Below are 23,127 nucleotides of genomic sequence, written 5' to 3'. Positions count from 1 at the left end.
TTATGTCCACGTGTTCTCATCATTTAGCTTCCTCTTTTACAAGTGAGAACATGCAGTATTTGCTAGTACTTGGTTTTTTGTTCCTGCATTAATTTGCTAAGTATAACAACCTCCAGCTTCATCCATGTTACTGCAAAGGACATGATCTTATTCTTTATAGCTCCATCATACTCCATGGTGTATATATATATACACACACACATATATATCACATTTTCTTTATCCAAACTGCCATTAATGAGCATTGAGGATGATTCCATATCTTTACCATTGTGAATAGTGCTGCAATTAACATTTATATGCATGTGTCTTTATGGTAGAATGACATATTTTCTTCTGGGTATATAGGCAGTAATGGGGTTGCTGGTTGGAATGGTAGTTCTACTTTTAACTCTTTGAGGAATTGCCATCCTGGTTTCCACAATGGCTGAACTAACTTACACTCCCACTAACAGTGTATAAGTGTTTCTTTTCTTCACAACCCTGCCAGCATCTGTGATTTTTGACATGCTAATTGTAGCCATTTTAACTGGTATGAGGTTATATTTCATTGTGGTTTTGATTTACATTTCTCTAATGATCAGTGGTATTTAGCTTTTTTTCATATGCTTGTTGTCTGCATGTATGTTTTCTTTTGAGAAGTGTCTGTTCATGTCCTTTGCCCACTTTTTAATAGGGTTGTTTTCTCTTCTAAATTTGTTTGAGTTCATTATAGGTGCTAGATATCAGATGCTTGTCAGATGCATAGTTTGCAAATAGTTTCTCCCATTCTATCAGTTGTCTGTTTATTCTGTTGATAGTTTCTTTTTCTATGCAGAAGCTCTTAAGTTTAATGAGATCCTGATATGGTTAGACTTTGTGTCGCCACCCAAAACTCATCTTGAATTGTAATCCCTATAATCACCACAAGGAGAGGCCAGGTGGAGGTAATTGAATCATGGGGGTGGTTTTCCCCTTGCTGTTCTTGAGATAGTGAGTTCTCATGAGATCTGATGGTTTTATAAGGTGCTCTTCCCCTCTTTGCTTGGTAGTTCTTCCTGCCCCCTTGTGGAAAATGTGACTTGTTTCCCCTTCACCTTCTCCTATGATTGTAAGTAAGTTTCCTGAACTCTTCCCAGCCATGCTGAACTTCAAGTCAATTAAACCCTTTTCTTTATAAATTAACCAGTTTCTGGCAGTTCTTGATAGCAGTGTGAAAATTGACCAATACGGTTCTCATTTGTCACTTTTTGCTTTTGTTGCAATTGCTTTTGACATCTTTGACTTGAAATCCTTGCCTGTTCTTATGTCCAGGATGGTATTGCCTAGGCTGTCTTCCAGGGTTTTTTATAACTTTGTGTTTGCATTTAAGTGTTATTTATCTTGAGTTGATTTTTGTACATGGTGTAAGGAAGGAATCCAGCTTCAATCTTCTGCACATGGCTAATCAGTTATCCCAGCATCAGTTATTGAAAAGGGAGTTTTTTCCCCATTGCTGGTTTTTATCAGTTTTGTTGAAGATCAGATGACATAGGGGTGTGGTTTTATTTCTGGGGTCTCTATTCTGTTCTACTGGTTTAAGTGCTTGTTTTTGTACCAGTACCATACTGTTTTGGTTAAAATAGCCCTGTAGTATGGTTTGAAGTCAGATAGCCTGATGCTTCCAGCTTTATTCTTTTTGCTTAAGATTGCCTTGGCTATTTGGCCTCTTTTTTGGTTCCACATGAATTTTAAAACAGTTTTTTCTAGTTCTGTGAAGAACGTTGTTTGTAGTTTGATAGGAATAGCATTGAATTTGTAAATTGCTTTGGGCAGTATGGCATTTTAATGATATTTATTCTTCCTTATCAATGAGTATAATATGGTTTCCATTTTGCTTGTGTATTCTCTGATTTCTATGTGCAATATTTTGTAATTTTCATTGTAGAGATTTTTTTACCTCCCTGGTTAGTTGTAATCCTACATATTTTATTCTTTTTATGAAAATTATGAATGGGGTTGCCTTCTGGATTTGGGTGTCAGCTTGGTGGCTGTTCGTTTATAGAAATGCTAGTGATTTTTGTACATTGATTTTCTTTCTAAAACATTGTGGAAGTTTTGATCAGCTGAAGGAGCTTTTGGGTTGAGACTATGGAGTTTTCTAGATATAGACTCATGTCAGCTTCAAATAGGGATAGTTTTACTTTCTCTCTTCCTATTTGGATGCCCTTTATTTCTTTCTTTTGCCTGATTAGCTGGCTAGGACTTCCAATACTATGTTGAATAGGAGTGGTGAGAGAGGGCATCAAATCTATGCATATAAAACACTAATCTTGAATGTAAATGGGCTAAATGCCCCACTTAAAAGGTAAAGAGTGGCCAACTGAATAAAAAAGCAAGACCCAATGGTGGCTGTCTGTGAGACCCATCTCACATGTAACGACCCCCATAGGCTCAAAATAAAGGGATGGATGAAAATATACCAAGCAGATGGAAAATAGAAAAAAGCAGTGGTTGCAATCCTAATTTCAGACCAAATGGACTTCAAACCAACAAAGATAAAAAAAGGCAAAGAAGGGCATTACGTAATGATAAAGTGTTTAATTCAACAAGAAGACGTAACTATCCTAAATATGTATGCACCCAGCACAGGAACACCCAGATTCATAAAACACATTCTTAAGAGTACAAAGAGGCATAGACTCCCACACAATAATAGTGGGATATTTCAATATACCCCTGACAATATTAGACAGATCATCAAGGTAGAAAATTAAAAAGACATTCAGGATCTGAACTCAACATTGCACCAAATGGGCCTGATAGACATCTACAGAACTCTCCATCCAAAAACAACAGAATATACATTCTTCCGTCTCCACATGGCACACACTCTAAAATCTACCACATAATGGGCTTTCTTTTCAGTGGTCCATGTGTAAGTCTTGAAAGTGACAGGATCTCTACCCCTCATGCTTGTGGTAAGGAGCTCTACTGAATAGAAGGAAATTTACTAAACTCTAATGCTTGCAAGCAGATTCTGAACTCATCATTTGGAGAGCTAAACTGAATGCTTTCTTCTCAGAGTAAAGATGTAAAACAAACATCAATTGAGTGTGAGACAGGAAATTTATGCATTGCTATAAATTTCTTGGCCAATTCTTACTCTATTTACCAATTTCCATTCCCTTGTTTCTCTGATTTTGGGATTATTTCTGGAGTAAAACACACACAAAAACTTCAATCTGTAAAAAGTCATCATTTTTACCAGTGTGAGAATATGGATTCCTCACTTTTATTGGGATTCACTGCCAGTATATATGCAAATGACCTATGTACAACAATACACAGTCCTTCATCAACGTTCCATGTAAATTTAATAAAAATATTTTAATGAATTTTTTTGTGTAGTGTTCTATAATTTCAAAATGGACTATTAGTTGATAATGTTGTTAGCATCTTCCAAATCCTTACTAATTTTTATTCCTTCGTCTGTTGTTTATTTTGAGCTGACGATTACAATCTTCAACTATGAGTAAATGTCTTTCCATTTCTCTCTTTAGTTCTGCCTGTTTTTACTTCATGCATTTGACACTCTGTTATCAGGTGTATAAACATTGAGAATTATAGTGCATTGCTAATGAGACTTTTATCATTCTATCTCTGATATTTCACCTTATTTTGAATCCTACTTTCTCTAGTATTAGCAAGCTTCCTTAGTTTGACTTAGTTTTACTTCCTTTCATTTTCTTTCTATTTATTTATTTATTTTTTTGAGGTGGAATCTTGCTCTGTTGCTCAGGCTGGTGTGCAGTGGCGTGATCTCAGCTCATGACAATCTATGCCTCCAGGGTTCAAGTGATTCTCCTGCCTCCGACTCCCAAGTAGCTGGGACTACGGGCATGCACCACCATTTCTGGCTATTTTTCTTTTTTTTTTTTTTTTTCTTTTTGTATTTTTAGTAGAGATGGGTTTTCACTTCGTTGGCCAGGCTGGTCTCGTGATCTGCCTGCCTCGGCCTCCCAAATTGCTGGGATTACATGCATGAGTCACAATGCCCGGCCACTTCCTTTAATTTTAAACCTAATTTTATCTACATATTTAAAATGCACTCATAGTACAGAGCATATAGTTTTATCCTTTTTAATTCTAGTCTCAAAATTGCTAGCTCTTAATTTGAGTGTGTTATGGGTTGAATTGTAGTCCACCAAAAAATATGTGTTTAGGTTTTTATCCCAGTAATTAAAGATGTGACCTCATTTTAAAGGTAGGATCTTTATAGATGTAATCAAGTAAAAATGGGATCATTAGAGTAGCCTCTAATCCAATGTGGCTGGTGGCCTTAGAAAAGGGGGAAATTTGGACACAGAAATGCCACCAGGAAGCACAACATGTAAACCTGAAGAAAGCCATCTAAAAGCCAAGGAGAGATGTCTAGAACAGATTCTTCTTCACAGCCTTCAGAAGGAAATCAGTACCTTGACTTCAGACTCCTAGACTTAGTACTTGAGATAATACATTTTTGTTGCTTGAGCCACCGAGTTTACGGTACTTACGGTACTTTGTTACATAACCCTAGGAAACTAATATAAATGTTTAATCCATTTATATGTAATCAGTGATACGAGTGTTGTTAAATCTACCATGTTACTATTTGTCTACTATTTGCTTATTTGGGTGTTGTTTTCTTCCCTTGGTTGTTGACATTTCTTTATTCACTGTTTCAGTGTTGCCTTCCTTAGAGTAAATGGATATTTTTCAATATTTCATTTTAATTATGCTGTTGGCTTTATATCCTTCATACATGTATCCTTGTTGTTTAATGTTCTCGGATATCTGCACTAAAATTAAAATTTGAAAACACTGGCAATTATTTTTTCAAATATATTTTTCTTTCCAATTTTCTGACTCATCCTTCTGTGGCTTCATTTGTGCATAGGTTTGATGGCTTGATATCCCGTGTCACTCAATCTCTCATGTCAATCATTTTCCTCTTTTAGTTGAGATTAGATAAATTCAAAAATGGTTTCCCATGTTATTCGTCTGTTTTTCAGATAGCTGCAATCTGAGAGTATACCCTGCCAGTGACTCTGACATTGTATATTTTGTACTTGTTACTTCAAAAATGTTCACTATTCAAAATTCCCTTTGTTGTTCTATCATTATGATAATATTTTCATAGTCTTAGGACATATTCATAAGATAACTGTTGATTTCAATGCCTGAGTCATTACGATGTCTGTTTCTACCGACTGCTTTTTCCCCGTGATTATTGATCAAATTTTCCTGATTCTTTTCATAACTTGTATTTTTAACTGATACACTGTAGAAAATCTAGATGTCTCTTCTTGTAAAGGGCCCTAAGATAGTCCTTTGAAAGCTGTTAAGTGGCTTATAGATCTTTTGAACTGCCATGCCTGGTTTCATTATTTGTTAAGGAAAGTCCTATTTATGTTTGTCCTTAGACATGGGAGATAGTCTTTACTGAAGAAGATAGTCCTGTTCTTACTGCCTGGAATATTCCATGAAATATCTAACTGTGACTAGTCAATAACCTCAACATCTCCTTGTCCTGTTACTACTGACATGCCCATGGTATCCACTTTCAGCAGGTCTTTCAGATGTTAACCCTGCTCATATGCAGAGCAGCTTTTGGTGAGATTGGTGACAAATGCTTATTCTGGCTCTGTAGGCTTTCCCAGTGCCTCTAATTCCTTCCCTATGCAAATTCCAGCCACTTAAGCAACTTTAAGCTATTTACAAAGATAGCTAGCTAGCTAGTTAGATAATAGATAGATAGATAGATAGATAGATAGATAGATAGATAATGATAGATAGATATGTAGAGAGATGTAGAGCTATAGAAGATATAGATCGAATTTTAATTTTTAGCTTCAGGGGGCATATGTGCAGGTTTGTTACAAGGTTATATTGCTCGCTGTTACTGTTTGGGCTTCTACTGATCCTGTCACCCAGACAGTGAACTGAATACCCAACAGTAAGTTCCTTGGCTCTTGTCCCTCTACCCCTACCTCTTTTTGTAACCCAATTAAACTAAGAGCTTCTGCACAGTAAAAGAAACTATCAACAATTAAACAGAAAACCTACACAATGAGAGTGTTAAGCTTTAATTTCTTCCTCTGAACTCATTATTCTTGGAGTCTGCCTCCTCGTTTAATGTGAGGAACAGTGCTCCTCATCACATAGTCTGGTTAAATGTGATGCTCATCTCCTGGCTTCTCTCTTCTCTTTGGTATGAAAAACTTGTACTTCGCATTTTATGCATAAAACCCGTTTCCTCATATATGCTGCCCAGTCTTAACATTGCTTATAGTGAAAATGCAAGTCCACTACCGATAATTCTATCATGGCCAAAAACCAAAGTGCCTCTGATGTGACTTATGTCCTTCAGAAATTAATTGCTTACTCTTTAGTCTGTTGGTAGAATTCTTCTCAATTTTCCATGGTTATTTTAATAAGTACTATATTCTACTATATCAATGGCAATTTGGAATAAAGGAAGAAATAAATGTGTGTATTTGGTCCATCTTTGTGATTTCTAACTGTAATGCATTACTTTTCACGTCCAGTAGACATATTATCGTACAGTAATTTCTTGCTTATACATATAATCTCCCTCTCCTGTTTTCCTGGTTCCTATTCAAATAATTTGGACAGGTGATATTTCATAAAACAATATGAATTCTTGGAAAGAGATGTTTCTAGCAATGCCCTTCTTAGGTGACTTATTAGGAAAAATTATCAGAACAAGAATGAAGATAGAGAAGAAAAGCAATTGAAAATATCCACCTCTAATTCCCCACAGAAGAGAAATGGTTAGCACTTATTTAAACCCTTCTAGAGTTTAGTTTTGCTATTGTTGTTTTCGAATAATAATCTCTTTCAATTATTATAACAGCAGTTTTACTGAAATATTGTACTTACCGGCTAAGTTTTAGACAAGGAAGCACTTTCTCAAACAGTTCCCCATCCTTCCTCAAAGTTTGAATCCAAATCTTTTGTCCTCCAGGGCTTATTTTGTTTTTCCTACAGTATTCTGCCTTTCTAGAATTAGTTTCAGGAGAAACAAATACATGAACCCATAAAATAATCTTTGGGAGTCTTTCTTCTCCTGCTATTTACCAAATTATGATCCTACTGTGGCAAAGTAACTACTTTAATAAGTTTCCCATTAAGCTAAACCTGCTTTTGTTATATTAGAGATTAGCATATGTAGACAGTGTTATTTTTGACAGGGCATGGGGATCAGTTGTGGTTCAAGTAATATATAAACAAGACATATTTTTAAAAATACATTATATTTATGCATTATATTTAAGCAACCATTTGTAAAAAGCTGAAACTTATTAGAAAGTGAATTCTTCATAATCATGGTTGTATTTCTAATGTTTAGGATTATTTGTTAGCTTAGGTATATACTAGATTATTTTTCTACACACCAGGAATAAGAAATATGGGTAGTAAAATTTAGATAAGCTGGTAAAATTCTAAAATACTCATTCTGACTAATAGGCATGTTGAGAACAATAAATAAAATATATTTTGGGTTCAATTCTAAGTAAATATATTTGACAATAGAAATATGAACATACTCATATAAGTAAATTGCTTTTAATTCTGGTCTTTAGCTAAATAAGCACTTAATGTTAGTAAGAAAAAATATTATTTCATGAAGAGAACACATTCTTTGAGAAATAGTAAATATATTTTTTAAGAGTTTGGGGAAAATAGAAGTATATATTTTAATCTTATAGCAAAGTTTCTGCTAAGTTTTTGTGATGCCAGTGTTTTCAGTATGAATCATTTCACTGTCAAACAAAATATACACTATTGATGAAACAGAGGCAAAAAGAGAAGAAAAAAAGGTGGGCATGGTGGCGCGTGCCTTGTAGTCCCAGCTACTCAGGAGGCTGAGGCAGGAGAATTGCCTGAACCCAGGAGGCGGAGGTTGCGGTGAGCCGAGATCGCGCCATTGCACTCCAGCCTGGGTAACAAGAGNAAAAAAAAAAAAAAAAAAAGACCTTTGGTTATTCAGGCTGCCACCAATTGCTTTCTTGTTTCAGTTGAATTTTGAAGTAGCTAATCATATTTTGGCATTTTCTTGCCATCAAAGCATTTCATGAAATTATCCTATTACAATGTTTTTCTCAGAGGCAAAATTAACATGGTTGACAGTTTAATTGACACATTTCTTTTTCTTTGAGTGCCTTTGCCAATTAAACAAATTGTATCATATTTTGATGTTCATTTTGTTAATTATTTGTAAAACTGTAGATTGTGATTTTTTATTTTCAGTTGTCAGTTTCTTGGTTGGAAATGAAAATAGTGCCAACCTTGATATCTTCACTCTAATTTTACTTTATGTGGAAATTTTCTGTAATAGTTATTTGGCGATAATTATTAATACTGGTGAGTTTTAAAAATTTTGCTTTCAGCATTTTTCCATTTGGTTTTCAACATACTTTTATCTCAATGAGGCAGCCAACTATGAATCCCGAGAAAGAAGATAAAAAAGGAATATTTTCATCCAACGTAGTTGTTCTTTCAACATTTTTAGTTTTAGTTTTAATTGAAAATGTAAAGTTATTCAATTGCGTGAAGAATACATTTTGCCGAGAAATTTCTAAAACTCAACAAAAGAAAAAAAAATCTTTGCTATGAATCTATAACACTGAAAGACTGTGTTTAAGTGATTTTAATAAAACCAAACCAACACTTTCAGCAGGAACTAAATGGCAATATGTGACTTCGTGCTGAAGCATATTTATTAGTGTGGCACTCACTTCTCCCATTTTACTTTGAGTCTTGCCACTTTCTTTCTTGTTATTTTTATTATTTTTTTCTTCTTCTTTTGGAAGAGGTAATTTTTAGGGAGATAAAAACACTTTTTCCTCAAAAGTGGATTTAAAATATTTGTCTTACCTTAATCTCCTCTCTCATACTCAATCCACTACGTAATGGGTCAACATACTTTTCTGTGAAGGACCAGATAGTAAATATTTCAGTCTTTGCAGGCCATATGGTCTTTGTTGCCAGCTCTGCCATTGTGGTGTGAAAGCAGCCATAGACAACACAGAATAAGTGTAACTTTGCCAATAAAAACAGATGTTATGTTGAATTTAGCTCACAGAGCTTAGCTTGCTGCCCCTGAAGGAGGCCTTGGAGTAAAAGCTTCCTGAAAGGAGGAATTTTTGTCTTTTTTGCTCATATTCTAGCTCTAGTACCTAAAACAGTGCCCGTCACATAGGTATTGATGAATATTTGAATCCGATGAACATACACCTAAAATAAAATATTTGGCAAGATACAGTACTACACAATTTGGAAAACACTTGGCTCCTGTGGAAATCGAAGACTTACTGAGTAATTTAATTGATTATTTGGCCTGATGATGAATCACTGTGCCTGGGATGGGGAGCTAATTTATTTTTCAACTCACTCAGGGAACGCACTTGATTTTCACTGTGAATTTGGTTAAAGTGAAAAGATTTCCTGGTGTAAGTCCTGGATAGACGTTTTTACAGCATGCTCCTCACTCTTGTTGAATTGCATGTAGGTCACACTAGATGATTTCCAGACAGAGGTTCCAAGTCTTTCATCATGTTTGGGTTAAAGACCCCATTAACATACTAGTCCTGTATTTGAGTCTGCTCTCTCCACGGAATATTTTCACCTGGTTCAATGGGTGTAATTCATCAGTGTCTGGTTGCTTCAAGTTATTTTTGTTAATGCTGATGTTAGTGCATGTCCATCTTTATACCTCAACACATTACACAATAAAAAACAAAAATTATCTTGAAAGACACAGCTGACATCTATATGAAATATTCAGTACCAGCAATTGAACTTCGGCAAGCTCCTGCGGCCAGCAGGGTTTTACAGAGGCGGAACTGCTCTCCCATGATCACTTATCATAAAGCAAGAGACAATTGGACCACTGTAGCCTCTTGCCTGCTTTTGTGTACAAAACATAAATAGAATAGAGCAAATAAGGAAAAATAGTCCCGCAGCTGGAAGGCAGCTTTAAAGAAAAATGATGTTCATAGCTATCTTGCCAGTAGCTGGCAAAGCAGTTTTTATAAAACACATTTAATGTTTACAATCACTTGGAGGCTGGGGAAGGAGTAATACTTTGAAAATATGTTTAATGTTTTGAACCACTCCGTGGTTGAGAAGCAACTCCTGCTAAAATATATTTAATGCTTACAGTCATTTGGTGGTTTCGAAAAAAAGGAACTTCTTGTTAATTTTTAACATTTATTGCTGATCAGTGGCTGCTAAAGTAACCATCAATACAGCATGGTTTATGTTTAGGGACACGTGCTGCTGCTAAAACAATTCATACTCTTCTCTCAAAGCCGCACAGAAAGCGTCAATAGCATTACCTTTGCAATTGCACCGCTAATAAAAACACAGGAATCAAACAGGTGAATAAAATGCTCCCTGCACACACAGCCATACCATCCCATGGCCCTGAGAATGGTTCTGCCATGCTGCATGCTGTGGACACTTCACGGCTGGCACAGGAGAGATCACAAGGCCTTGCTCAATTTCATCAAATGTGTTGAAGCGACTCAGCAGATCGTAACGCACAAGTAGAAGCTGATAATTGCTGTTTCTTACAAATCAACGGCTTGTCTCCACACATCAAGGTAAAAGCGTCCTCTATGCCAAAGAAAATGTAAATTGGGATAGAAGGACGTTATGTTTTTAAATCAACTTGGTTCAATTTGGAGAAAGGGCGATGGTAAATATTGAGTTCATGTGTCAGATGGAAAGAACACTTGAGAAAAGAGAAGACAATAAACTGGAACCTTTAGCATTGAGACCTTCTCTGGCTGGTTTTCCGAGAATGATCATCAAACTCTCATGAGGACCTTTTTCAATTTTTTGACTGTACTTCCCCAGGGATTGTGACACATGGTAAACATACATTTTCTCCTTGCTACCTGCAATAACCCTGCTCATATAGTATTATTATTATTCACTTGCTTGCAGGTAAAGAAATCAGTGTAAAAGGAGGAGAAATAAACCACACAACTACGTACAACTAGGAAATGAGAGGTGGATCTGAACAAAAGGATATGAACCCTTAACAAGTTCAACACCCAAGTATTATTGCAAGTACAAGCTGTATTTCATGAAAAAAAAAAAAAAGAATAACTCAAAAGGTAGAATGAAGAGTCTCGATGTCATACCTGAGAGGCATGAATAATTCTATACAGGCATTGAATATAATCAAATGAATTGCAATATTTACCACCAGGATTTTAAAATGTGGTGGACCAATAATTCCTTTATTCTGTGCATTCATTTTCCTCTTTTTTTTCAACAGGAATGTCTAGAGACATTATTTTATGCCTGTTTCACCATTGTATTTTTGATGAATGTGTAAGTAACTGGTCTATTTAATATCACAAATCTGGATTAAGAAAATGTGGTACATATACACCATGAAATACTATGCTGCCACAGACAAGAAATGAGATCATGTCCTTTGCAGGGACATGGATGAAGCTGGAAGCCATTATCCTCAGCAAACTAACACAGGATCCTCAGGAAACTAATACATTATCCTCAGCAAACTACACAGTTTGGTTTTCCAGAAAACCAAATACCACATGTGTTTATAAGTGGGAGCTAAATAATGAGAACACAAGGACACAGGGTGGGGAATGATAAACACTGGAGCCTGATGTGGTGTGCTGGAGGGATGGAGAGCATTAGGAAAAATAGCTAATGCATGCTGGGCTTAATACCTAGGTGATGGTTTGTTAGGTGCAGCAAATCACCTTGACACATGTTTATCAATGTAACAAACATGCACATCCTGCACAAGTACTCCAGAACTATAGTGGGCTGAAAATATTAGGGTCTTCAGATGGGGATGAGAATATATTGCATGAGAGAGCAACATGAATCATTGAGAGCCAGAGTATAGACAGTGGTAGGTAGACTATAGGAAGGCCCTCAGTGACACCAGCCTTCTTGTATTAGGGTTGCACTGACTTATAGAATATGGCGGAAGTGATGTGATGTCACTTTCAAGACTAGGTTATGAATAGACTGCAGCTTCAATCAGAGGGTTTTATCTATGTCTAGCTCTCTTTAGGATATCTCACTCTGGGGAAAGCCAGCTGCCACATTGTGATTTAGGCCTGTGAAATCCATGTAGCAAGGAGCTGAAGCTTACAAATAATCACATATGGAAGATTTCTACCACCCACTGACTAAGCCTTTAGATCAGTCCACAATGCCAGCCAACAAGGTAGCTACAACCTCTTGAGAAGACTTGAGACAAAGGTACTCAATAGAGTCACTCCTGTGAGAAAGTAGATATCTGCTGTTTTATACTGCTAAGGTTTTGGTTAATGTATTATGCCATAATAAATAAGTTATGCACAACCTTTATCAAATAATTAAAATAACCATCATCAGAGACAAATTAAATGAGACAAATTAAAAACCATGGCTCAACCAATAGAACACAATGAGGAGAGTACAGAGTTGCTTCTGGGATAGTTCTGACAAAGATGTATATCCTTCATTCATCCAGGAGGAAAAAATCGCACACGCTCAAGATGGGAGGGCTATTCTGAAAATAACTGGGCAGAAATCTTCAAAACTGTTAAGTGTTGGCCAGGCATGATGGTTCATGCCTGTAATCCCAGCGCTTTGAAAGACCAAGGTGGGAGAATCATGAGGTCAGGAGTTCAAGACCAGCCTGGCCAACATGGTGAAACCCCTGCCTCTACTAAAAATATAAAAATTAGCCAGTCTTTGTGGCGCATGCCTGTAATCCCAGCTACTCAGGTGGCTGAGGTAGGAGAATCCTTTGAACCCGGGAGGCAGAGGTTACAGTGAGCCAAGATCACACCACTGCACTCCACCATGGGTGACAGAATAAGATTTCATCTCAAAAAAAAAAAAGAGTCACGGAAGCCACGAAAATATAAAAATCTGTTTCAGATTGGAGGAAACTAAACTCAACAAGAAAAGAAATCTTCAGGCCAATGTCCATGATGAACATAGATGCAAAAATCTTCAATAAAATACTGACAAGCCGATTGCAACAGCACATCAAAAAGCTTATCCACCATGATCAAGTAAGCTTCATCCCAGGGATGCAAGGCTGGTTCAACATACACAAATCTATAAAGGTAATTCACCACATAAACAGAACCAAAGACAAAAATCACATGACTATCTCAATTGATGCAGAGAAGGCCTTTGACAAAATTCAACAGCCCTTTATGCTAAAAAACCTCAATAAACTAGGTATTGACGGAACGTATCTCAAAATAATAAAAGCTATTTATGACAAACCAACAGCCAACATCATATTGAATGGGCAAAAACTGAAAGCATTCCCTTTGAAATCTGGCACTAGACAAGGATGCCCTCTCTCACCACTCCTATTCAATATAGTACTGGAAGTTCTAGCCAGAGCAATCAGGTAAGAAAATGAAACAAAAGGGTATTCAAACAGGAAAGGAGGAAATCAAATTGTCTCTATTTGCAGACGACATGATTGTATATCTAGAAGACCCCATTGTCTCAGCCCAAAGTCTCCTGAAACTGATAAGCAACTTCAGCAAAGTCTCAGGATACAAAATCAATGTGTGAAAATCACAAGCATTCCTATATACCAATAACAGACTTAAAGAGAGCCAAATCAAGAATGAACTGCCATTCACAATTGCTACAAAGAGAATAAAATTCCTAGGAATACAACTAACAAGGAATGTAAAGGACCTCTTCAAGGAGAACTACAAGCCACTGCTCAACGAAATAAGAGAGGACACAAACAGATGGAGAAACATTCCATGTTCATGGTTAGGAAGAATCAATATCGTGAAAATGGCCATATTGCCCAAAGTAATTTACAGATCAAACCTAAAATGTTAAAACAATGTTTGATTTTGAACTTGAACTTTTTGCTATATAAGACACTATTGAAACAAATGATAAAGTTTGAATAGGGCAGAAGGATTTGATTATAATAATACATGAATGTTAATTTCCTGATTTCAGACATTTTATTTTGATTACACAAGGAGAATGTCTTTATGTGCATAAAACAAATAGTCAACATTCTGTCTTCAAGCTTCTGAAAAACTCTGCTTTTAGGGTACAGTTAGAAGCTGATGATAGTACACCTGTTCCTCTGATATACTAATTGAGCTGCTTTCTGTTACCATAGCTGGCTCACAGGATAAGAGAATATATCTAGTTAATTATTTCTTGATTTGTCCCTCTATGGCATTTTTGTGAAAATAAGAAAGTGTGGATACTTATATATGTTTCTAAGTTATCATAGTTCATTAACGTAAAGCACACACACAGTCTTCACTTTTCCTTCTTGGATCATTTAAATATTGCCATGTAGAAAGTAGTCTCTGGTTAGCTGGGTGCAGTGGCTCATGCTGGTAATCCCAGAACTTTGGGATGCCAAGGCGGGCAAATCCCCTGGGGTCAGGAGTTTGAGACCAGGCTGGCCAATGTGGCGAAACCCCGTCTCTACTAAAACTACAAAAATATCCAAGCCTGGTGGCACACACCTGTGATCCCAGTTACTTGAGAGACTGAGGCAAGAGAATCACTGAACCTGGGAGGTAGAGGTTGCAGTGAGCTGATATTGCACCACTGCACTCTAGCCTCGGCGCCAGAGCGAGACTCCGAGAAAAAAAAACAAAAAACAGAAAAGAAAATAGTCTCTGGTTACATAATCTCTGAAAAATTCCATCAAAAATTTCATCTTAGCATTTCTCCCCAAACTTCATGTAAAATAAAATACAGTTCAGGGAAAATAAGAAAAGCAAGGGAGTATCTGCTCATTATTTTTATTTAAACCAGTGGCCTCCTTTATTTTAGGTGTATCTTGTTTTATTTAAACTTCAACTAAACCTTCTTTTTAAGATATTGAATAAAAGATGCCTACCCTCCAGATTTTAAGCAGGCATCCCCCTTCTTAAATAATATAATATAAATGTTCCAAACTCTTAACCCGATCATGTGAAATTGAAAGCCAAGTTTAACTTTCCCAAAGATGTTTTAGCAGCCATGAGACATAAACAAAATGGCATACTTGATTATGTTTAATTTGGTTCTAAAGTGCCTAAGACTCATTCTTACTTTCTTATCCATCAGGGTTATTAAGTTTTCACATTAAAAAAAAATCAAACAGTAAATAATACTGCATGTGGTTATTAAAAATTAAAAATACAAATCTTATTTAGATCACATGGCACCTGACTATTGATTACAAAATGGTAAGACTTACTACATAAATCATGAGTCACCATTGACATCTACTCTATCATATCATAAGTTAGGCATCTAATTATAAATAGTCAAATCAGCTGCCTCAAGTTGGCATAGCTCAAGCAGAGGAAGATAATACAAGTTGAGTATGGATTTAACACTCTAAACCTGTCAGCACTCTAGGAAAAGTAACTTAAAACTGCACACCCCACTTATGCGTAATCATCAGATATTAAAGAGGGTACATTCCTGTAATTTATTGTTGCTCTAGTGATCTTAAAAAATTAAGTCCACTTTCATAAAGCCCAAATTTGTCTCCAAGGAGGAGCTTTGAATTTAGGAATATCTGGATCATTAAGTAATTTCCTTAGGTCAGAGTAAAAGCTCTTTATCTCGAAGTAATACTTCCCTGGAATATTAGATGTATCAGAAGTCAGTAACAGAGTGACCTTTGTCTTAAACAATTCATAGATTCACTGGAATTTTCTTCAATTTTAGGAAATTGAATATATTCCATAGTGCTGTAAGTCTTAAATATTGATCCTCCTCTGAGATCTTGACCCTCTCTACCCAACACTGTTCTCTCTTTGTACATTATGTTCTCTGTAATGTTCTCTTTACACAAGTGAAAATTAGTAACATTAGTAAATTTTCGTTGCACATTTATTTGTTCATATTTCTGGATATAGAATCCATTACTGTTAAACTTCATCTCCATATTCCAATATTTCTTCATGTTATGTTCTATGTTACAAAATAAGTTTTTCACTATATGTATTTTTTAACTGGTTCAATCTTCTCTTTTGTTGAAAATGAAACACTAGTATTCTCAATTCTAGGGACAGAAAAGTTATTTCATAGGGAGTACCTCAAATTTTATCACAACAGACAGTGAGACTAGTCAAAACAATAGATATACTGTAAATATACCAAAGTTCCATCTGGCCTTGATTAAAAATTATTTTTGTATTCTCAGGAAAGTGATACAGAGGCAGAATTGCCTAGATTATATGAGAGGAAAAAAATAGAGAAAAACATCATATTTTCTTAGATTATTATAGCAGTGAACTATTTTCACCTGGTAGGAAGGGTGCACTTGAAAATGGACTTCAAGTACTCTGGGAACATACATGTAAGTCCTGGATACACAGTAGGCTGTAGGTTAGAAATTTCAAGGCAGAAACAGCAGATATCACAACTGTAATTGGGTGTCCTTGTTTTTTGTTTTATGTGTATACGTGAGATTATGGGGAAAGGCAAAAGTAATGCATAGAGATTTAATTTTTAGCATTCAATTCATAACTAGTGTTTATACTTCTTTATACTTATGTGAAAAGTACATACTATGTAAATTTAGTATAAAAACACCTGGACCAACTCACACCATGTGGTAAAATTTCAAATTCCAAAGAAATACCCTTCTGCTATTAATCAAACACCGCATGCTCTCACTCATAGGCGGGTGTTGAACAATGAGAACACATGGACACAGGGAGGGGAGCATCACACACTGGGGTCCATTGGGGGAAAAAGGGGAGGGACAGCGGGGGGTGGGGAGTTGGGGAGAGATAGCATGGGGAGAAATGTCAGATATAGGTGAAGGGGAGGAAGGCAGCAAATCACGCTGCCATGTGTGTACCTATGCAACAATCTTGCATGTTCTTCACATGTACCCCAAAACCCAAAATGCAATAAATTTTTATTTTTTTTAGAGAGCCAGAAGGGTGGCTCATGCCTGTGATCCCTGTGCTCTGGGAAGCGAAGGTGGAAGGATCATTTGAGGTGGAAACTATCTGAGAACAGCCTGGCAACACAGCTGGATCCCCTCTCTACAAAAAGGTAACAAAAAAAAAAATTAGCCAGGCAGTGGGTGGCACACAGTTGGCTATTAAGGAGGCTGAGGTTGGAGGGATCTCAGCCCAGGAATGTAAGGCTTCAGTGAGCTAAGATTGGGCCATTGCTCTGCAGCTAGGGCAAAAGACCAAGATCCAGTCTCTAAATAAAGAAAGAAAAATAAAAGAAAGTGGTGCACTGAAAATCCGTTTAAGTCTTTACTGGAGTTGTCTTGAAGGCCCAATGGGAAATTTCATTAACGGCATGAGACCAAACACTTTAAGAATCTATTCTTTCAAAGATGTTTCCAATATCTTATGACAGCGCAGTAAGTTATATCCCATTCCACCTGCAAAAGCTGAAACTACTCTGTGTTCTCACTTACCTACACTTTTGACTTTCTAAATATATTTCTCTCTTTGGATATGAGCTGCAAACTCCTTATAAGAGGGCTTCAGCTCTGCAGCCCTAGTTATTCTAATTGGCAAAACAAAATCCTAATTGTTTTATCTATTAAGACAGAATTTTCCAATACTGGAGAGGCATGTGTGTGTGTTTGCTTTAAAGAAGCTGTTTTGGTAATACAAAGTCACAGAGGGTCATACATTCAAGTTAATATGTCCAGTGTACATGAAGTAGGTACTGAGTTAAACTATTTGTCTACTATATAGCATGTCATCTTAAAAGCCTTTCTTTCCTCCTCAAAATATTAACTTTATTTTTCCCTCTGTATAATCAAGATACAGTTAAAATACAGCCTCCCTGTTTTCTGGGACTACTTTCTAACAAGATATGCTTCTTTCCAATTGGACTTCTAAATTTCTAGCAATCATAACAGTGTCTAAAAGAGGCACCCCAAAAGTGTAGCAGGTACTGAATAACAGATTTGCAGGCATGGGTATGCACATTAAAATTTGAAATCTAAGTGAATTACTTCAAGCTGATTTCTCAGGTCAAGGAGAGATTAGTCTTTAAATGCCTGATAAGGTCACATACACAATTTCAAGTGCATTTATAGTAAATCCATGTGACAGCTCCTACAGCTACCGACCTGCTCTGCCCTAGGGGTAGCGTGCACAATCTTCATCGCATGTCCTGGGTGGTTGTAGGAGCATCAGAACCCCTCTGAGGCACATCAGATTTAGAAAATATTAGCAATGGCTCACACACGAGTTTTAAGTTGTAACCTACATGTGATAAGTTGCTTTATCTTCCCAATGTAATAAAAACCAGAAGTTACTTTGAAATAAATTGAAGGATTAGCAGCAGTGACTGAGGAATAAAAATTATAATTTAAAATAATCTTTAAAGCTGGAATTTTTAACTTATTGACCTTATATCCTACATATTACAGGAGTTTGTAAATTTAGGCTGATACGGAAATGTATATTTATGTCAAATTTAAATTTTTAGAATGATGGTGCTACTAAATTCTACTTGTTATTCTAATAATGATTTCATGACATTATTCATTTGCACCTTGGCTTGATGGCATAACAAGTGTGGATTATTTACCCTGAAAAGGAAACAATATCACCCTTCCAGAATCTCTATCAACCTCAGAAAAAGAGTTCTATAAATGATGGCTGTTGCTACAAAGGATGCAACACATCTGTTTCTGGACCACCTCTGATCAGATGTGATGCATGCTTTAGATAATTTACTCTGAGCTAAGAATTATTATCTGGCATTTCACAGTGTAGGGCAGGTATCTCCAGCACTAGATAGGTGTCCGAAATTACGATGACAATCAATTTCAATAAAAAAAAATATATTACTTAAAGCACACAAGGAATCTAAGAGTTCAGGTAAATTAACAGGTTGGAAAACAGTAAAGAATGTTATATATTCTAGTAGCTGTCTTCTTAATTCGTCTTAAATTATAATACAGAGTTGACATTTTGCCCTTACATTTCAAAGACTTTACTATTTTTAAATGTTTACATATGTTTACACGTTTAGCTGTCTTCTTAATGAAGAAAGAAAAACATAAAGTTACGAAAATAAATGAGAAAAACTGTATTTTCTAGAATTGAAAAATAATCTTTCTATGACAAATCAACCTGCACAAAGTAAATGTTAAAGAGGTCTTGTAACATCTCACGGAACTTTGATTTGCCTACTCACCTACAGGAGACATTTCTGGAACAGTAGCAACATAAGGTCCATCCAAAAACTTTGGCTCATTATCATTAATATCCTGTACTTTGATGATGAATTCTGATTCAGGCTCCAGGGGCTTTCTGGTTTCTATATCCACAGCCTGAGCACGAAGAGTGTAGAAAGGTTTTTCTTCTCTATCTAGGCTCCTTATGGCATGTATGTCCCCTGTGGTTTCATCAATGGTAAAAACGGTGCCAGCGCCATCTCCTGAGAGGGTGTATTTAACAGTGCCCTCTCCCTTGTCTAAGTCGGAATGCAGCTTTAGGGAAGAGAAGGAGAGAAAGAGAAGGAGAAAGAAAGAACACCATTAAAGGGATGTTGTCATATTAAGAAGTCATAATTTGCAACACAATTTCTTTAACTGAAAATGTTAAACCAAAATCTTATGGTTCTGTTTTTTGTTTTTTACTTCTCCAACTTCTTACTATAAAAATTGTAACACAAAGAGTTGAAAACTGTGCAATGAACACATATATACTGAAGACATTCTCTATTCATCTTTTAATCTTCTTGCCTTATCAGATAGATTTCATATCCATTCTCCTGTTCATCCTTCTCTTAATCCAGCTTTTATTTATTTATTTATTTTTTTTGAGGTATTTTGGAGATCGGAAAAAAAGTACAACCTCAGGTACATCAGCAGGCAAAAAAACAACAACAAATTTTGAAAATTTGTTTTGAGTTTTTTTGTATCCCTTTGGCATAACATTTTCAATGATGTGCACAAATCTTCAGTGTACTTATTGTTTCCTTTTAAATAATCATTGCAATAAAAATAAATTAGCTCATAAACATTCACAAAATAAACTTTCCAAATGTTCTAAAGATGAAATCAATGACCTGAAGCCAGTGGGAGGTAATGCAAAGGAACTCAGAAAACACTAAGCGTTGTCATTCCTAAAGAAAGAAGAAATCTGGCACACCAAGAGGTTTCAGTCATATATAGCAGAGCATATCTCATTTTTAACAGGCTGAGTTTAAATGAGTTTACCGCTCTTAACAGATGATTGGCAGAATCACTGATTATTCTTTCAGATTCACAAATAGCTTGCTCTAATTCATTCTATCTATAGAATATTTATGTTGAGTAATGTAGAAAAACATTGAAATTCTGTTAATTTCTCTTAAAATTCAACACATGTGTAGTACACTACATTAGAGCATGGAATAAAATACACATGAATAGCAATAGTGAAGAGAACTAAATAGTAGAGAAAATTATCAGTGTGATGCCATAAGTCAGTGTTATTCAAACTGGAGACCAAGGATAAATGAAAAATGTACATAGTCTTAAAGGTCTATAAGTTACCTATAAATAAATAAATATGTACATAAAATATTACATAAAATGAAATATTGCATCATATACAATTTTCTAGTAACATATTTCTATAAATATATTCTTATACATAATATAAATGTATACATATATACATAATATATTCTTATAAATAATATGTACATTATTTTTTATGCAGATGCTGATGTAAAGGTTTTAAACTATTCTTGCTCATTTGGGTACAGACATTTGATTCAGCATACAAACTGTTATGTCTAAAAGTGCTTTGCAATCAACAGATCACCCAAAAGAAAAATGTTAAACTTTTGCAGCATCTCTATTTGGGCTATGTCTTAAAATCTGCATACGAGCACTGCTCTTTTGCAAAGGTTTGGTTAAAAATGAGTTCTGTTGGCCGGGCACGGAGGCCCACACCTGTAATCCCAGCACTTTAGGAGGCCAAGGTGGGAGGATCACGAGGTCAGGAGTTTGAGGCCGGACTGGTCAACATAGTGAAACTCCTGTCTCTACTAAAAATACAAAAAATTAGCTGGGCGTGGTGGCAGACCTCTGTAATCCCAGCTACTCAGGAGGCTGAGGCAGGAGAAATGCTTGAACCTGGGAGGCAGAGGTTGCAGTGAGCCGAGATCAAGCCATTGAACACCAGCTGGGGTGGCAGTGTGAGACTCAGTCTCAAAAAAAAAAAAAAAACAAGAATGAATTATGTTATCTTAACATTTCAACACACACAAAAGAACTCTGAAAATGTTTCAAATTATATAAATATCCTGTTGCAAATAAGCTTCCTGTGTGTTAGCATGAGTAATTAACAGCGCAAATATAGCCTGAATAAATGTAAGTTCAACTGTGGCTATATCTGTGCTCCTAAACTCAAGAGTCTGGTTTAAGTTCAATAAAATAAAATCATTCTTTGTATTAATGTTACCAATGTAAACTTATTCATTTTGTGGACTTGTATGTCCTTCAAAATTTGTTCTAAAAGCGTATTTGTGTAAGAGTATAAGCATAGCATAACAACTTGATTGGGTAATATATTAAAAATAATATGGCAACAATAAGAGGGAACGAGGTTTTGATGTTCCTTTAAAAGTTTCTGCATATTTTACTCAAACATAAAGAAAATCACTATGAATGACAGGAGGCAGTTTTTCTGTCCTTCTAATTTTTTTTTTCAAACTACTGTGAAGCTTAGGAAGTTTCAAGCGTAAAATCAAGCGGTAGATAAATGTTCTTTGAACTTATGAATTTCAAATTATAAATTTCAACCATGCTATTAAAGATATTCAACACAGTGGGTATTGCTTTTGCTTTCAAATTTATCTAAATATATGAGACAGGCAAAGCTCAATGCAAAAGGAATGATTTTATAAAATGGATCCATTTTTCCAACAGCTCAAAGAGTCTATGGTAATATCGCAGGAACTGAGTGAAAATTCAAAGTAGGCTTTGAAATGTGATATAAGTAGAATTATAAAAAGAAAAATAAAACAAAAATTTCTTCATTTAGCTAAAGTCAGAACTGTTTTCTTTGCAAACTGACATAAAAATAAAGAAGCAAAATGTGTTTTTAGTTATATCCAAGATCCAAATTACAGTTAATTGCTGCTCCCCGTCACTGTCTATCTTTTCCTTCTAATTTAGAGATGGGCTTTGCAGAGATTAAAGCTTCAGAAAAAAATATGGGAAAATATGTTAAAATGTTGAACTGAAAATGAAGTTGATGACTATAAAACTCTGAAGACAATTAGACTTTTTATAGCAGTTTATCACATGATAATATCTTCAAAGAGAACTGCATTGCTAGGCAATATTTAAAATTAGTCATTCATGCTAATTATTTCAGGCAGATAGGTGGTAGCCTAAAGTATAGACATATTTCCAATATTAATTTTGATATTAAATAAATGACATTGGCCTCATGTTGGCTATTATAACATTTTCTTTATTTCAATAGTAAAATAATTTCAGTAGCAAAAATGAAAATTTCTATCATTATCTTACCTAGAGAAAACTTTTTTTTTTTTTTTCTTTTTTTTGTTTTCAAGTTAAAGTTTCACTCTGATTGCCCAGGCTGGAGTGCAGTGGTCTGATCTCAGTTCACTGCAACCTCTGCCTCTCAGGCTCAAGAGATTCTTCTGCCTCAGGCTCCCAAGTAGCTGGAACTACAGGCCCCCACCACCACGCCTGGCTAATTTTTGTATTTGCTAGAGTCAGGGTTTCACCATGTTGGCTAGGCTGGTCTCAAACTTCTGACCTCAGGTGATCCACCTATCTCAGTCTCCCAAAGTGCTGGGATTGTAGGTGTGACTCACGGCAGCCGGCCCTTCTTTGTTATATTATTTTATATTTTAAATATATGTAAAAACACATATTTACTGTACATTTATATTGATATATTTTTCTCTGCTTATATCTATATACACGCAATATATATATATATATATAAATAAGTCAACATTTGTAATAACAGGACACCAAAATTATTTTTTAGTATCACTTGAAATTTTCATTACTTTTTTAAATGTCTGCATATTCATTCAATGAAGCTGAGTGATTCAATGGACACTGTATATCTCTTCATAAACTGT

At 35.6% G+C, this 23,127-nt stretch overlaps 1 protein-coding gene across 1 annotated transcript in view; it reads right to left on the bottom strand.

Moving 5' to 3' along the window:
* CDH12 (cadherin 12) overlaps positions 1-23,127 on the bottom strand; it is a 498,310-nt gene that overhangs the window by 225,966 nt on the left and 249,217 nt on the right. Inside the window, exon 4 of the mRNA XM_017524645.2 lies at positions 19,204-19,498. Within this exon, the coding sequence (XP_017380134.1) occupies positions 19,204-19,498 (295 nt within the window). The remainder of the gene's footprint in view (positions 1-19,203; positions 19,499-23,127) is intronic.

Source organism: Cebus imitator, unplaced genomic scaffold (genome assembly GCF_001604975.1).
Source record: "Cebus imitator isolate Cc_AM_T3 unplaced genomic scaffold, Cebus_imitator-1.0 Scaffold35, whole genome shotgun sequence".
Taxonomy (NCBI): Eukaryota; Metazoa; Chordata; class Mammalia; order Primates; family Cebidae; genus Cebus; species Cebus imitator.
The sequence above is the reverse complement of the archived record's forward strand: the minus strand, read 5'-3'. Positions and strand labels throughout refer to the sequence as shown.